General features: G+C 37.9%; 1 protein-coding gene across 3 annotated transcripts in view; it reads right to left on the bottom strand.

Annotated features, from left to right (window-relative positions):
* RAD18 (RAD18 E3 ubiquitin protein ligase) overlaps nt 1-18,722 on the bottom strand; it is a 107,669-nt gene that overhangs the window by 25,998 nt on the left and 62,949 nt on the right. For all 3 annotated transcript variants that reach the window (XM_087866836.1, XM_087866835.1, XM_045808134.2), the window contains 2 exons: nt 17,893-18,030; nt 13,088-13,262 (listed from right to left, as the gene is read on the bottom strand). In XM_087866836.1, coding sequence (XP_087722962.1) covers nt 13,088-13,262; nt 17,893-18,030 — 313 coding nt within the window. The remainder of the gene's footprint in view (nt 1-13,087; nt 13,263-17,892; nt 18,031-18,722) is intronic.

Raw genomic sequence — 18,722 nt, 5'->3', positions numbered from 1 at the left:
CTTCAAGGTCTCATACTTGCTCTTCTCAAAGCATTCTGAAAAACACACTATCAGCTCCTTTTTTTTTTTTTTAATGAAAAACTGAATTCTGAACCAGTCAAGAATGTATCTCAGTTTTATATATCAAGCTAAGTATATCCAGAAGCATATGGAATGAGAATTCTTATGTAGTTTATGAAATGTCTGAAAACTAAAAAAGGAAAACACACTTTAAAAATGTCAACTTTATGCTAGTATTACCTTGTCATGCCAGCCAAAACTCTCAACGCTACAGTCATAGAACCAAAACCTTGGGTGATGATCAGACACTGCTCTAAGCTATGACAATGAAGGTATCATTTGGTAAGTATGGAACCTGGAAGGAACTGCCAGTTTCTATAAGCATTTCAGATACACAAGTAAAAATAATTTGAAAACTCTCTCCTGATACAGGAAATTGAAGGGCTCAAAATAATTTTACAGAGGATCTCTGTATCATGGCATTTCATGAATTTGGTAAAAACAAATGAAAATATCTGCCACCTGGGATTGACTCAGAAGGCTGAAAAATCAAGAACTTACTATACAACAACATCAACGAAGTTACTCTAAAGAAGCTCCTCAGATTACCCAACAAAAATGCATGATAAAATACTCCTCGCAAAAGGTGCTAACATGAACTGCCTGAGAGTAAAAGAAAACCTTATTATTGAACAACAAATATCTTTTGGCAATGAGTACTGGAGAAAAGATAAAACTATTTGTCCTTTCACGTTGTTCTTGGAGGATCACTACTGAAATCACTTTTACAAGCATATGTTCACTAATAAAAATACGGCAACTGAAGAGGTTGAGGCATATTGTAAATTGTGCATGTTTTCTCTTATGATGAAATGCAAATGCTGGGCTACATCCTTGGAGGGGAAATCATTCTACAGAATCAAAGTACAAGAAAGCAAAACTGATTTAAAAAAAAAAAAAAAAGACAATGGAGAGGAAAGTAGAATTCTTTCCTCAGGCCATATTTATGGATTAAATTTTAACATAGCACAAAATAATAACACATTTATATAATGCATTAAAACAGAGTTTTATTATAAATTCATTTATATGACTAAACGTAACAAGTAATTTTAAATGAAAGGGAAAAAGGAATAGTTCAATAACTAAACTTATACAACCCAGAAAGTGTCCAACTTGATGTCCTAATTACTTTTTTTAAAATAAACTTTATTTTAGAATAGTTTTATATTTACAGGAAAGTTGCAAAGACGGTACAAAATGTTCCCACATTTCAATTTCTTCTACTGTTAATAGCTTACACTAGTCTGATTCATTAGTTACAACCAAGGAAGCAATACTAACACATTATTGTTAACTAAAGTCTCACACTTGAATTATATTTCTTCCACCTCTAATGTCTTTTTTGTTGTTGTTCCAGCACTCCATCCAGGACATTCCATTTAGTCATCAGGTCTCCTTAGGCTCCTCTAGACTGACAGTTTCTCAGATTTTCCTTGTTTTTGATGACCCTGACAGTTTGAGGAGTGCTGGTCAGGTATTTTGTAAAAGGACCCTCAACTGGAGTTTGTCTGATGTTTTTCTCACAATTTGACTGAGGTTATTGAGTTTGGGGAGGAAGGCCACAGAGATAAAGTGTCATTCCAACCACATCATGTCAAGAGTACATGCCATCAACATAACATCACTGTGGATGATGACCTTGATCTCCTGGCTGAGGTGGTGGCTGTCAGGTTTTTGTTTTCTCTTCTTTTCCCTTCCTTTCTCTTCCCTTTCATCCCTCCTTACGCCCTCCCTACAACTTCCTCCCTCCCTCTCTCTTTTTCTCTTTCTCTCTTTTTCTAACACTTTCTCCAGCATTGTCTTGCTTCCTGCCCCAGCCCAGGAATCAGTCATTTCTCCAAGAAGCAGTAGTTCCTTCTTTTGGGGAATGTTATGAGAAACCAAGAACAGGGCACTATGTGTGCTGGTTGCAACTGCAGTGCCCTTGCTTCTTGGCCCTGGCAGCTGAGACAGCAAGGAAATACATGTTTGTACACTCGCTTACTTCCTCACACAGCTCTCTAAACAGCTCTATATGTATGCCCCTGAGTTTACAGCAAGCTGGCCATGAGTTCACCCTGTACAACTTTAGCCTTCCTTGTCTATAATCTCCCACTCCAATGACGTGGTTCCCATTTGCCACCCATTTTAAGAGAAGGACACATAGCTAACATAACAGAAAAAATATATATGCTCAACTACAGATAGGTAAGATAAGATAAAAGTCTTCTGAAATAAGTCAGGGAAAAACTTCAATACATATATGTTAGAGAAGTGTTTAAGGTCCATACATCAATGCAAATCAAATAGTATAGATAAGTACACTTCAAAATACCACTTTCTACTTCTTAAACATAAATAAGTAAGCAACTGTGTGTGTAAAAAAACATTTAAAAATGATTACCATTAGATGTGCCAAATAGAAGGTTAGAAAACCTCTCTTCCTCCTCTCTAAGGAGGGTTCAAAGTCACACAATATTGCCACTTATTAGTAGGGTACTTCAAAGACCTTACTAAAAAAGACCAGCAGGCCTATTGTGCTACAGCCAGCAGAGTGACTTCAGAAGTAGAGAGGATGTCCATATACACAAGGCCCATTAACAGTACACTTTTCTCTAGTAAGGCGAAACAAAGCAGATAATAAAGAAATATGCCTGACTATCAAAGAACTCCCAGTTCTGTGCTTGTGATTTTCTGCCCAAGGCCAAGAGATTTTTATTCAATATGTTGGTAAACTTTACTATGATGATAGATTATTTCATACTTCAGTTTATTATCACACAAGATGAAAAAGTAAATTGTTTCTCACCAACAAGCACATTTTCTCCCATCAGTTTGTGGACTCATTTGTCTCAGTTTTCTAGATAATGTCCCTTTCTCCCCCTGACATTTCCTTGTCCATCACTTCTTCGATAGCCCCCAGACAGCCTCATCTCTTCCACTCCTGGCAGCAATGGACAAGGGTGCTTGGCATTTAGCTCTGGAATGCCTAGAGAGGTGCAGTTAGCTCTGGAATGCCTACAGACATTCCTACACTCTTTTGGCCTAGAGATCTAGACAAAAGCCTAGAGCACCCCCATTTGTATTAATAAAGAATACATAAAACTGAACCATTTTCCTATCTTCAGCCGGAATCACTGTTTTCGCAGATCCCATTGGTACCCTGCCCTCATCCCTTTACCCTTTTCCCTTCAGTGTACCAGGCTTGACTTGCAACGGTCCAGGGCCTTTGTCGGATTGTCCTCTCCCTGTTGGAGCTTGCTCTGTCACCAGCATGGGAGGCTGCAGGCAGTAGAGAGCAGCCCCCAACCAAGTAACTGACTCCCTTACCCCTTGCCTGGGTTAACTCAGGTGAGTGTTTTAAACCAGCTTCTAGTTTCTAGGAGTTCCGATAAAACTCCAGCTGCTCACAGTGATAGCTGGTTTGATAATATGCCCCTTCAATACTGTCTCACCTTTCCTGCCTCATGTGCCCACTCCCTATAGTGGTTCCTCTACCTTCCAGATTAACGGATTCCACTCAAATCCTTGGTCTCAGGGTCTTCTCAGGAAATCTAACCATTTCAACATCTGCATATTTCCACTCTTTCAAGAATGTGAAGAGCAAGCAAGCTCAGTCAGAGCAACATTATCAGTCAGGAGAACTTGGATTCTGAGGTAAACTATACCTGGATTCAAATCCTGGTATTGCCACATACACTACGCACCACCCTAAGCAACTTTATTTCACTCCTTTAACCTTTCGTTTCCACATCTTTACAATGGGTTTGCCTGTGGGCTAAACGATACAATGCATGCAATACTGTTAGTATTCAAATTACATCCGTCAAAATCACACACCTTACCGCCCACATTAACAAGGCTTCACCAATACACTTTACTATTCCAGGAGGCTCTTGTCTAGGAATATAAAAGTTGTGAGTAACTTTATTGTTGAGTCTAAAAACGTAAAAGACCCCATCAGCTTTTCAATAGAAAGCATGATACCCCAGGATTCTTTGTACCCCTCACCTCTTAAAATCCTCATACTGCTGTATTCACCAATTCTCAACTTAGGTTTACCCAATCCTAACCAAGACCTGCATGGAAAGACCTGCCGGAAACCAACCTTCTAAATCTCAACACACATCTCAACTTTGACCTTCTGGCTAGAAGAGACCACTCTAATTGATGATTGAGGTAGTGTTTCCCCTTTCCTTCAATAAGTCATAAACTCGACTGGATCTTATCAACAGGCTGATGATGCCAGTATTCAACATTCCTTAGATGAATATCACAACAGCACATTTCTCTTAAGATTGTGCCACCATTCTTCAATTTACTCAGAACTTTGGAAAGGCTGAAATATACTCCTTAAAATTTTCAACAAACAGTAATCAAGATTTCTTCACATTTTTGTGTTTTGTTGTTGTTGTTCTCTTGCTCTCAAGAATTCTGGACAGACAGCTCTTCCAAAAATGACTGAAAAGTGAAGAAAAGTTGCACCCAAATATATCAAATACATGGCCAATGGTTAATTTAAGCCTTTCAGTCAGAGCCCAGTGTTCTGTGCCTATGTCTGTGTTGGACTTTCCACACAGTTGCTGCTAATTTAGCATCAGAGAAGAGCTAACTGTTTTTGCCAGAAACTGTGAAAAGTTAAAATGTATTCATTCACAACTTACCTAAGATTCTTTTATGACCAACACCTAGCATCTGCAAGAAGGTTCACATAGGTTACCAAGTGGTGAATTTAGTTGGTCTTTGTTAAGTACTGAAATCCCAGTGGCCACTTCATTAGTCCAAGTTTTCTAACATGTCAAAGCAGAGATAACCTAGTTGGGTTGGTCCTGAACTAATTGACTGAGTTACGTGAAAACCATACTCACCACCTTATGCAGACCACTGGCTACCACTTTTTTTTGGTTAATAAATCAGAAGCACATATCTTTCCTCTGGAAAATTTCCTAGTATAGGGCGCCTGGGTGGCTCAGTCGGTTAAGCATCTGCCTTCAGCTCAGGTCATGATCCCAGGGTCCCAGGATCGAGTCCTGCATCAGGCTCCGTGCTCAGCAGGGAGTTTGCTTCTCCCTGTGCCCTTCACCCTGCTTGTGCTCTCTCCCTCTAACAAATAAATAAAATCTTTTTTAAAAAGGAAGAAAATTTCCTAGTATAAACAAACTTCTTTGATTAAGGTCAATGACTTCTCAATAAATTTTTTAATTTTAATAATTTCAAAGCTACAAAAAGCGACCCTGCATGTGTTTTTTTAACCACTGAAAGTACGCTGGAACCATCATGCCCCTTTCACCCCTCAGTGCGCACTTCGTCAGAACAACCACATTCACTTATATGACCATGATGAAATTATCAAAATCAGGAAATTAAATACTGACATAGTTAATATAATCTAATCTATAGACCTTATTCAAATATCTCCAGTTAGGCCAAAACACAATGCCTCTTTATAAATGTTTCTGCCTAGAACTAAAGTGCACAAATACATATTTTTAAAATAATCATCTGAAGGTTCTTCCAAATAAAAGCATGACTACTATTCATCTCTACATGAAGATAAAGCTTCCTCTAAAGGGTCATAATCAAAAGCATCTCTTCTTATAATGTAGCACTCAATAAAAATGCAGTTTTTTCTGCTTGCCAAAACTCAGGGAACAAAAGCTCTCTTTTTTCATTAAGAAGAACAATAAGTTAATTTACAGAAATCTGGACAAGTCTCTTGAACTCCCGGAAATCATCTAGCAAGAAGTTGTACAAAAATACAAAATTCTAATCAATTTGCTTATCATCTGTCTTCAGGTTGGCAAGAGAGAATCAATATAGCGTTCATAATTCAAATTCTAAAAAAAATACTTAAGAGTTAAAAATCAAGTTAGCAACAAAACAGCTTCATCCTAATAATTACTTGGATTGGATATACCTATTGGGTAAATCTTAAAATAAGATTATTCTTCGTTGAAAGTCTGCCAGTTTATGTAAGTCTGAATATTGTTCTAATACAAAGAAAACTAATATTTTTATTCAACAATCTAACAGTAAGATCTATACTCCATATTAAAGCATGACTGCATGAATTGAACAATTCACAATACATTTGCACTCACATTAGACCTCAAATAGTGTGACTTTACTCTTTAAAAAAAAAAAGTAAAAAAACAAAAAATTATAAAATACTATGATCCTTTTGTCTTAAAAATGTTCACTTATCTATCCATCTATCCATACCTCTATCTTTAGAAGGATCTACACATGAAAATGTTAACATGAAGTTATTTCTGGTTGATAAAATTTGGGAATTTTATTCTTTTTATCTATATTTTCTATTCTTCACAACAAACATGCATAACATCTAATTTAAAGGGGTTTTGAAAATTTGGGGCTTTACAATGAAAGCAACAAAATATCATAAAAAGAAAAAAATGAGAAAACTTGTAAAAAAATGAAAGGTATAAAGATAGAAACACTTTCATATACAAGGAATAACTATAACTCTAGAAGGTTGACTCATGATCTGAAACGAAACAGTGGTAAAAGAACACAGGTAACTTACCAACTATTACACTCATTAAAAATAACAGGATTATGGAATTTTAGGGTTGGAAAAGATCTCAATAATTTTCCATCTGATACCTGAATATTATGGAAAGTAAAAGTTGGACCACATAAATAAAGATGACTTACTTTTTTTTTTTTTTAAAGATTTTATTTATTTATGTGACAGAGAGACAGCCAGCGAGAGAGGGAACACAGCAGGGGGAGTGGGAGAGGAAGAAGCAGGCTCCCAGCGGAGAAGCCCGATGTGGGACTCGATCCCAGAACGCCAGGATCACGCCCTGAGCGAAGGCAGACGCTTTAACGACTGCACTACCCAGGCGCCCCAGACTTACTCCTAATACACTAAGAGTCTACTAAAAGCATTTGGTTGTGATGGGTCCTCTTCTCCCTCTGAATTCTTTTCCTGATTTCTATGGAGCTAGTTACCCCAATCGACTAGGTATCTCTTTTGACTACTTAGGTTTTATAGTCACTAAATACCACTGGCATTAACCAGTGGATCACTATACTTCATGACAGCCTTCTGCCAGGTTACCACTAGCCAGTATTATGACATACTTTTTAAGTTTCCAACTAGGTGATGAAATTCTATTTGAAGTGAGTCAGAGACCTTATTCATACTCAAATACTGCACTTCAATAACCTACGACAATACTGATGTCAAAACGAACCATTATTTTATGTCACTTAGAAAAAAATTGAGGTCAATTCAACTATGACATAAGACTTCCTGAGGCACCTGGGTGGCTCAGTCGGTTGATTAAGACCAACTCTTGGTTTCAGCTCAGGTCATGATCTCATGGGTCACGAGACAGAGCCCCACATCCGGCTCTGCGATCAGCAGGGAGTCTGCTTGAAGATGCTCTTCCTCTGCCCTCCCCAACTCTCTCTCTCTCTTTCTCAATAAACAAATAAATAAATCTTTTTTTTTAATCTTTATTTATTTGATAGAGAGAGAGCAGGAAAGCACAAGCAGGGGGAGTGGCAGAGGGAGAAGGAGAAGCAGGTTCCCCACTGAGCAGGGAGCCTGATGTGGGGCTCCATCCCAGGACCCTGATATCATGACCCAAGCCGAAGGCAGTTGCTTAACCAACTGAGCCACCCAGGAGCCCCAAATAAATAAATCTTTTAAAAAAAGACTTCTTGGGGCGCCTGGGTGGCACAGCGGTTAAGCGTCTGCCTTCGGCTCAGGGCGTGATCCTGGCGTTATGGGATCGAGCCCCACATCAGGCTCTTCTGCTGGGAGCCTGCTTCTTCCTCTCCCACTCCCCCTGCTTGTGTTCCCTCTCTCGCTGGCTGTCTTTATCTCTGCCGAATAAATAAATAAAATCTTTAAAAATAAATAAATAAATAAATAAATAAATAAATAAATAAATAAAGACTTCTTCTTCACTTAGAATTTTTAATTTACATATCCAGAGAGTTCTATAAATGTATGTAGATGTAGGTTTTTATTTTATACCATTGTTGTGTGTGTGTGTGTGTGTGTGTGTGTGTGTATATAAAAGAATTGAAATAAACTGGTTAAAGTATTCCCAAAATGTCTTCAGATTTGGAGTCTGACTCTTCTTCATCACGTTCTGAATCATTATCTATGAAGTCTGAGTTTTCCCTCACAAAGTTACCCTCTGTACTACCAACAGCACCAGGGACACAGCATTTCTCAAAAATACTTGACTACTGTCTCCAGGAATTTCATCTAAGGCACTGACATCCACTCTGCAAATTCATTTCCTAACCTTGTCTCTTTCCTCAATCACATTGCATGTGACTAGAAGCAGCTTCTGTTCAACGACATCAAGAAGGGTCTGACAAATTGATGTGGGACATCCTAAAAAGAGTCTTTTGCAACATGTGAAATCAGTCATGCTGTTATTACTTTGAAATTTCTTCTATCTACTCCAAGGGTTTTAACCATTTCTCCTGCATTCAGTTGGTCATGTAACAGCAAATCCTTTGCACATAGTTTATAATCAAAATTAAAACAAGTCTTCAGCCTGGTGGGTATCTTTCTTTCCTACGTCCTACAAATCACTTGATGGTTTTTCAAGAATGGAATTGCAGCCATTCATCCAAAGATGAATATTAACTTGCTAACATCAAACTTATACTCTGCTGCACTTTCTTCATACACAATAACTTTTTCTCTCATTACTTTATGGAAGATATTTTAAATGACAAACCAATGTAATGCTAACAATGCATGTAACTCAAGTGACATAACAGCCTGAAGAGCCATGATGCTCACAAACCTACCGCAACTTGACAGGTAGCAACTGTAAGATGCCATTGATTGTAATACACATCACAATTTCAGATATTAAAATGTAAAACAGAAAATATTATGTCTTACAATCAATAAATCATTCACTAAATAAAGGTCTAGTAGTAACAGCAGACTAGTGTGGTAAACCCTTGGCAGGAAGTTTTTTTGAAAATGAGTGACAGACTCAATTCTTAAGGACTTTGATGGGTAATTATAGGAATGACAAAGATACTCAAATAAGTATAATACAAGAAAGGATTTGATTTAGATAAACTGCTATGGAATTCAGATACACTGTTACAGGAATTCATAGAAGTAGAAAGTAGAAGTAGAAATTACTTCCTACTTAGTGGGAAGACTGAGAAAGAAAGAGATTAGAGGAAGGGATGAAAGGGGCCATCCAAGAACAAACCCAAAGGAGGACTGGCAAAGCAATGTCTTAGAGGAGGTAGTTGAATTTATGTTTAGAAATAATATGTCTCCTTTATAGCAGCATTATTTACAATAGCCAACATATGGAAGCAGCCCAAGTATCCATCAACTGATGAATGGATAAAGAAGGGGTGTGTGTGTGTGTATGTGTGTGAGACACGGAATATTATTCAGCCATAAAGAAGAATGAAATCTTGCCATTTGCAACAACATGGATGGAGCTAGAGAGTATAATGCTAAGTGAAATAAGTCAGTTTGAAAAAGACAAATACCATATGATTTCACTCCTATAAGGAACTGAAGAAACAAAACAAATGAACAAAGGAAAAAAGAGACAAATCGAGAAATAGACTCTTAACTATAGAGAACAAACTGATGGCTACAAAAGGGGAGGCAGGCAGGGGGAGGAGTAAAACAGGTGAAGGGGATTAACAGTACACTTAACATGAGGACCACTAAGCAATGTATAGAATTGTATACTATACTGTACCCCTGAAACTAATATAACACCCTACGTTAACTATACCAGAATTAAAATTAAAAATGTAATAAAAAATTTTTTTGAAAAGAAATAGTAAGCCTTTTTCTCACTGACAGGAAAAGTTTTTTTAGAAATGTCTTAAGAAATATGTCTTTCTCTTATGATAAACAGGAAAGAAGAGGTCAGAAACTACAAAAAAACCTTAGAAGGGAAAGGAAGAGCTGGAGGCAGTTCAGTGAACTGCAGAGATGGCCTCTATTGAAGGTGGGGCAACACGCAGGCAACTGGTGTGAAACAGGTGTCCTGGGAAATGCAACACAGAGTAACTTAGAAGACTATGCCTCACCAGTCAGCACCCAGCTGAGGCCGGATTAAATGAATTTTGAATGCAACTAATTAGCCCAGGCTCACAGCTTTCTCTAGCAAAGTTCAGAACAGAAATAGGGAGGGAAAAAAAAAAAGAAAAAAGATAACCTGTGGGATTTACTCTATGACGCAGCTGAAGATTCAGAATGAAGGAGATGCAATGCCCAGCCAGAGTCCCAATTTTTGCAGCATTACTGAAGGGAATGTAATTGATTTCATCTTTATAAAAGTAGAATAATCACATTTATCAAAGATTCTCAAACTTATTACCTGATTTCACCTTTCCAACAGATCTGAAACAAGATATTTTTGTTTTTCATAGATACGTGAAGACTTCAAAAGACTGATTCCCAAATCACCCAGCAGATCCTGATGCAAAGCCACTCAACTCTAACTTAGCCTACTACTGTTCCTGCTACGCCAGAGCCGCTTCCTCTCCCTGCCCATACTCACTCCTCCACAGTCCACAGTCACTGTGTGAATCAGTTGCCCAATGGTCTGTACTGGTATCAAACCAAATACCACTAGTAAAGGCTCACTTCATTCTCACTCCCCTTCTGACCTTGGTTTCTAGGTATTATATAAGGAACACACTCTATCTTTTTTTTTTTTTTTAAGATTTTATTTATTTATTTGATGGAGATAGAGACAGCCAGCGAGAGAGGGAACACAAGCAGGATGAGTGGGAGAGGAAGAAGCAGGCTCATAGCAGAGGAGCCTGATGTGGGGCTCGATCCCATAATGCCAGGATCACGCCCTGAGCCGAAGGCAGACGCTTAACCGCTGTGCCACCCAGGCGCCCCCACACTCTATCTTTTAAAATTAAAAAATCTTAGATGGACAAAACGACAAGTAAATTAAAAAGAATTTAAATAAAATAAAAAATTTAAAGATTAGCATATTTAATATTTACAGTGTATTTAACAGTTACTCAAACTTGAGATATCAGTAGTGGACACTGCCCACTTTCTCAAGGTAAGCCAAGCACATCCTCATATATGGTCTCTAAAGTTCGGCTTTCAAAGTGTGCAAGCAAACTCAATGATTCTTTTTCCTTGTAAGACTGCAATTAGAGGGGCGCCTGGGTGGCACAGCGGTTAAGCGTCTGCCTTCGGCTCAGGGCGTGATCCCGGCGTTATGGGATCAAGCCCCACATCAGGCTCCTCTACTGTGAGCCTGCTTCTTCCTCTCCCACTCCCCCTGCTTGTGTTCCCTCTCTCGCTGGCTGTCTCTATCTCCGTCAAATAAATAAATAAAATCTTAAAAAAAAAAAAAAAAAAAAAGACTGCAATTAGAAACCACCCGAATGTCCATCAGCTGGTAAATGAATAATAAAATGTATACTCATACAACAGAGTAATATTCTGCAATGTAAAGGAATCTAGCACTGAAACATGCTACAACATGAACCTTGAAAACATTATGCTAAATAACAGAAGCCAGTCACAAAGACCACATACTGTATGATCCCACTGATATGAGCTGTCCAGAATAGGCGAATCTACAGAGACACAAAGTAGATGAGTAGCTGCCAGCGGCTGGCAGAGTTGGGAGGAAATGGAAAGTGACTGCTAATGAGTATGAGGGTTCTTTTTGGGGTGATGAAAATGTTCTAAAATTGTGGTGACAGTTGTACAAATTTGTGAACATACTAAAAACCATTAAATTGTACACTTACACAAGTGAGTTGTATGGTATGTAAATTTTATCTCAATATAGCTGTTAAAAATTGGCAATTAGTAGGTAGTTCCACTGGATATGGGTGTACGTGTACACATACATGTGCAGAACTAATTAAAATGTGAAATAGAATATAAGAGGTTACATTAAAAAGATTTTTTTTAGTGGTTTAATAATCCTCTCACATTTCGGTGATGCCAATAAATCTGTCTGAGGACAAGACCTCCAACAAATTCACCCTACTTAACCATCCTCTCACCACCAAATACATAAATATAAATCTGGCTGCCATGTATTCCCTCCTACAGTTTCTTTCATTCCCCCACTTCAAATTCAAACTCACCCTGGTATTCCCAGACATTCAGGCATTCTGTGACTATGGTTAAAAATGAACTCTTACTCCCCTGAACTCTGATTTTCCTCCATTTTTACCTAGCATTCCTACACAACTTGTATTTAAAAACAAATACTGCCTACTGGACTTGCTGATGGTAGCATTTAAAATTGGTATAATTCATTCAGAAGGCAACAACACCTACCATGGCCAAAATAGTGTTAAAAATAATTTATCAGAAACAAAAGGCTCTATATATAGAGAGCTTTACCACAGTCTTAGATGTATAAGTAGAACACTGGGGAAAATGTAGCTATCTAACAGAAACGGAAGAATCTGGTCATTTATGGTACAGAACTAGAAGAGAACGCTGTACCCATGACAAAAACAGCTATAAAGATGAGGCAGAAACATGGGTACAAATGGCTTATGATATAAAATGAAATGCCAGAACACAAAAGTTATATACATATACGTATATATATACACATACCGTAAACATGTATACAATGATTTAACTCTAAGTCATCTTTTAAAAATATCTTTTAAAAAATCATTTGGAAAAATGACTCGCCTCCACATCTCTCATTTTTAAAGTGTCCCCATCCATTCTTACTTGCTCAATTAAATTTTCTTTTTTGTTTTATTGTCCTATGCGTTGTCTTTCTTATCATTTCTATTTTCTAGTATAGCTATCTTTATCTTCTTCACTCATTGTCTTGACAAAAAAATATCCATGGCCACTGCAATACTCTCCCACATGCTGCCTTGCTTGCTATCACTGTGCAAGTTACAAAGCAGAAGAGAAGACTGAAGTGGAAGAACAATGAACTGCCCCAGGCCTCAAAGTTATTTTCTAATTATTTTTGCCTATCTATCTTAGCATGCGCAGGAAATAGAAATTTAAAATAATCAGGTAATACAGGTTTCTTACCTATTGAATGAGTCTGATTCTGATGAAGAAAGAGCTTCTTCTTGAATATCAGTACAACTAGAAGAATCATCTGTTCTATCAGGCTCCATTCTCCCTGGGGATTCCAGCTTTGATTGAGAGAAGTGGTTTGTTACCGGGGGAGTATCTGAGTATTTCATTTTTTTATCTTCCTGCTCTAAAAAAACAAAAAACAAAGAAAAAGAAACACTTAAGAGTACCATAAAATCTGCAACCTCTCTGTTTATTATTTCTACATTTTTATTGCTATTTGTACCTAGTAAAATGGAAGTTTATGTAACGTTGATTCCAAAACTCTAGTGACAGAGAATAAGAATCAACACTACCATGTTCCATCTAATTATACTGTCCATCCCACGTATTTCCATTTTAATTAATTTAAAAACAAAATTTCCGGGGCACCTGTGTGGCTCAGTTGGTTAAGCGTCTGCCTTCGGCTCAGGTCTTGAACCGGAGTCCCAGGATCAAGCCCCATGAGACTAAGCATCTGGCCTTTGGCTCAGGTCATGATCTCAGGATCCTGGGATTGAGCCTGTGTCATCAGGCTCTGCGCTCAGCAGGGAGTCTGCTTCTCCCTCTCCCTCTGCCTCTGCCTGCTGCTCTCCCTGTGTGCTCTCGCTCACTCACTCTCTCAAATAAATAAATAAATCTTTAAAGAATAAAAAATAATAAAATAATAAAAAATAAAAACAAAACTTCCTTTTAAAACCAGGAGTAGTGAACTGTGTAATTCTAATGAGGCTTCTATTTACAGTATTACCAAAGAATTCCTGCATATTTCACAGATCGGAGAAAACTGATAAACATAAAACACAACAAAAAAGGATTAAAAATTCAATCAGTAAGAGAACCATGGGCTTGGGGCACCTGGGTGACTCAGTCGATTGAGCATTCAACTTTGGTTTTGGCTCAGGTCATGATCTCATAGATCCTGGGATCAAGGCCCATGTTGGGCTCCATGCTCGGCAGGGAGACTGCTTAAAGATTCTCTCTCTCCCTCTCTCTTTCCCCTCAGCCCACTCTTGTGCTCTCTCTCTCAAATAAATAAATAAATAAATAAATCTTTAAAAAAAAAAAAAGAACTATGGTATTTGTCACTGACTACTATGTGGTAGTGAATCCATCTGGATATTTCTTAGTCCATTAAATAGAATCTAATATTCAATATGGAAAAGGAAAACTAATCAGACATAACCAGTATTTCTGTTTGATCTAATACATGTCATATTTCTATGACTCCTTTGTCGTATTCTGAATTTCTGAGGTCTCTTGCTGCAGATAAAAATAAAGGAAGCTGGAGGCATGCAGATAGTGTTTGCAAGAATGTGTCATACAGGTATGACCAAATATCTGCAAATACAAGTGCAGAAACTAATATCCATGAAGGATCCCTCACTGCCCAGGACTCTCCCTCACCTGCTTCAGGTGACCCTGTTTCAGGACCCTGCTAGGATTTCAGTTGCAGTGTCTTTAAGATTCAGGAACTGAGTAAGTACTTAGCATGCAAGCCACATGTGCTAACAGTATAGAGCCCCCTTCCATGAGTTTCCTCACAGAGAAGCAGAGCTTCCACACATCACTCATCCAGCGTGCTTGTACAGGCAAGTGACCTTCAACAAAAGACACTAAAAAGAATTGTCATAAAGAGAAAATTTACAGAAATAAGACAGATTCTGAAAAACAAAAAACACCTTTCCAAGTCCATACAGTCAAGATTTTTCCAAAATAAAAAGTTTTTGTTATATGAAAGAACAGCGGGGGCGCCTGGGTGGCACAGCGGTTGGGCATCTGCCTTCGGCTCAGGGCGTGATCCCGGCGTTACAGGATCGAGCCCCACATCAGGCTCCTCCGCTGGGAGCCTGCTTCTTCCTCTCCCACTCCCCCTGCTTGTGTTCCCTCTCTCGCTGGCTGTCTCTATCTCTGTCAAATAAATAAATAAAATCTTTAAAAAAAGAAAAAAGAAAAGAAAGAACAGCATACATCACAAAAGTGTAATTTCTATAAATAAGCTCTTGATGTTGTCGGGCTTTCAATAAGCCAAATCATTACCAAAACAAAGCTGTACCTGCCAGTGTTTATCTGGGAAAAGGAAAGAAGAAGCTAACCACAACCACAACCACAACCACAACCCAGGGGCTCAAAGATCTCCTCTTGTAAAGACACACCCAGGATCACGTTAAGAAGAATCAATCACCCAGTAAACTCCGTGAACCCAGACAATTCAACTCAGCTGAACAGGAGACTGCAATCAAGCTTTCAAACCAGGGAGTAGGAATTCAACTTAAAACTATCTTTTATTCTTGCACCTGACTTATCTTTTCTTACTTCTTCTCCTCTTACATAAGCCTCTCCAAGATAAATTCCCTCTTGGGGACAAGTATCATTCAACAATTTGCGGGTACTAAAAGTCAGTTATCTTTCATATCTGTCCATAGATGTCAGAATAGAACATCAAACAGAGCCCACAACTCTGAGGCTCTACAGCAAGCCTCCCTGAAGACATGCGACCAAAACAGATGAACGATTTTCAACAATATCAAGAGCGTTCCATGTGGAAAGGATAGTCTTTTTAACAACTGGTGCTTTATCTACACATAAAAGAATGAAGTCGGACCCTTATCTTATACCATACACAAAAATTAACTCAAAAAGGATCACAGACCTAAACGTTAAAAGCTAAAATAGTAAAAAACCCTTAGGAGAAAACAAAGTGGAAAATCTTCATGAACGGTTTGGCAACAATTTCATGGATATAACACCAAAAGCACAGGCAACAAAAGAAAAAATGGATATATTGGACTTCATCAAAATTAAGCACCTTTGTGCATCAAAAGAAACTATGAAGAAAACAGAGACAACCAAGAAAATATTTACAAATATTTGCAAATCATATATATGGAAAAAAGATTAATATCCAGAATATATAAAGAATTCCTAAAAAAACAAAAAAAACCCCGAACAAACCAATTGAAAAATGAACAAAGAGCATGAACAGACATTTCTCCAAAGAAAAACACATGGCCAATAAGCATATGAAAAGATGCTCAACATTATTAGTCATTAGGAATATGCAAATCAAAACCATGAGATATTCACTTCACACCTACCTTGATGGCTATGGTAAAAACAAAAACAAAAACAAAAAGAACAGGTGTTGCCAAGGATATAGAGAAACTGGAATCCTTAAGCACTGCTGGCAGGAATGTAAAATGGTACAGCTGCTTTGGAAAGAGTTCTGTGCTTTTTCAAAAGGTAAATGCAGAATTACCATAAGAAGAAGAAACCCCACCCTTAAGTATATATCCAAGAGAATGGAAAGCAGAGACTTAAACAGATATCTGAACACCAATCTTCATAGAGCATTACTCACAACAACCAAAAGGTGAAAATAACCCATTACAGATGAACAAACAAAATGTGGCATGTACACACAATGAGATAGTATTTGGTCATAAAAAGCAATGAAATTTTGATATATGCTACAACGGGACTTTGAAAATATTATGCTTAGTGAAATAAGTTGACACAGGACAAACATCAATACAATTCCACTTATGTGAGGTACCCAGAATAAGCAAATTCGCACAGAAAGTAGAACAGAGATTACCAGGGTCTGGCTGGGAAAAGGCAAGAGTTATTTTTCATGGGTACAGCGTCTCTGCTGGATGATGAAAAAGTTTTGGGTCTAGATGGTGGTAATTGTTATGAAACATTCTGAATGTATTTAATGCCATTGAACTATACATTTATGAATGGTTAAAATGATAAATATGTATAGTTTATCACAATAAAGAAAAAAATAATCAGGAATTTTCTTGTGCATTTTCCTCCATTATGATTCTGTTTTATTCACTGGCCCAAAGCCTTGGCAATAGAAATATAATATTTGGGGCGCCTGGGTGGCACAGCGGTTAAGCATCTGCCTTCGGCTCAGGGCGTGATCCCGGCATTCTGGGATCGAGCCCCACATCAGGCTCCTCTGCTATGAGCCTGCTTCTTCCTCTCCCACTCCCCCTGCTTGTGTTCCCTCTCTCGCTGGCTGTCTCTGTCTCTGTCAAATAAATAAATAAAATCTTAAAAAAAAAAAAAAAAGAAATATAATATTCATCTCAAATTTTAAGATGAATCAAAATTAAGGATGTGCTATGTATGGGCACACCTATATAAGCTTCAGACTTTTTAGCAGAACATTCCATCCAAAATAAATACCAGTGACCGATAACAAAAATTATTCTAAGATAAAATTATTTGTAGAATATCTGAAGATGTACAGCAATAAATCCTACACCTAGAAAACATCTTCAGGCTGAGACAACTAAAAAACTTCTGATTTATCATTAAATGAAAGATTTTAGAAACTTGTCTTCTGGACATTCTCCCAATCATTTTCCCCACAATAACAAACCTAGTTTATATGCAACAACTGCCAAATGTCTAAAAATACTTTTTCCCACTTCAGATACCTAATAAAAAGGTAAAATCCCATGGTTTTATTTTCTTTTTATATTAAAAATAAACAGTGATTCAGGGGCACCTGGGTCGTTAAGTGTCCAACTCTTGGTTTTGGCTGAGGTCATGATCTCAGGGTCATGAAATCAAGCCCTGCGTTGGGCTCTGCACTCAGCAAGGAGTCTACTTGAGATTCTCTCCCTCTCCCTCCGCCCCTCTCCCTGCTCTCTCACACACTCACGCTCTAAGATAAAATAATAAATAAAATCTTAAAATAAATAGTGAAATTCAACATATTTCTGTTTTTAGTTACTAATTAATTGTAATTAGTCTCTTACCCATGCATAGAGGTAATAGCTTTTCTGTAGATCCATCTTCTTCTTTTGTTACTTTTTTTTTTGACATTTCAACAGTTTTCTTGTATCCTTTTTTGGCCTGATCCACCAGAAGCCGAAATTCATTCTGATGTTTTTTACCTAAAATTCAAAAGATCATCTCAGTAAAGCAAGGACTATAAAAGTTGTATTTTTGTTATGCTGACAAACTGAATATCAAGAAGTGTACAAGTCTGCTCAAGAACAGTATCCTTGGGGGGCACCTGGGTGGCTCAGTTAAGTGTTGGTTAAGTGTCAGCCTTCAACTAAGGTCATGATCCCAGGGTCCTGGGATGGAGCCCCGAGATGGGCTCCCTGCTCAGCGGGGAATCTGCTTCTCCCTCTCCCTCTGCCCCTTCCCCCCTTGTGCTCACTGGCATGCTCTCTCTCTCTCATAAATAAATAAAATATTTTTTAAAAAAAGAACAACATCCTTGGGAATCACTTACAATAAATTTACAAGCTGGCAAGCGCAAAAATACAAAGGGCTGGGGTCATGGAAGCCTCTCCTTATCTTCTTCTTTCCCCAGATACAAACATGGAAACAGGATATTCCTAGTTTGCTACTGTAGGGTTTTTTTCCCAAACCCCATACTCCAAGAGGCTTTTGATAGAGCACAAAAGATATCATTTTCTTGAATATATCCAAAAGACACCATTCTAACCCACAAGAAACAAAAGGGTACTAACATGAAGAACACTAACTGAATATAAAAGCAAAAGCCTCCAGGAAAGCTGGATTATAAAATCAAAGGATATCCACTTCAATTCCCCCTTTCCTTCACATTTCTTGC

The sequence above is a fragment of the Ursus americanus genome, chromosome 14 (genome assembly GCF_024610735.1).
Source record: "Ursus americanus isolate L20-20 chromosome 14, mUrsAme1.1.p, whole genome shotgun sequence".
Lineage (NCBI taxonomy): Eukaryota > Metazoa > Chordata > Mammalia > Carnivora > Ursidae > Ursus > Ursus americanus.
The sequence above is the reverse complement of the archived record's forward strand: the minus strand, read 5'-3'. Positions and strand labels throughout refer to the sequence as shown.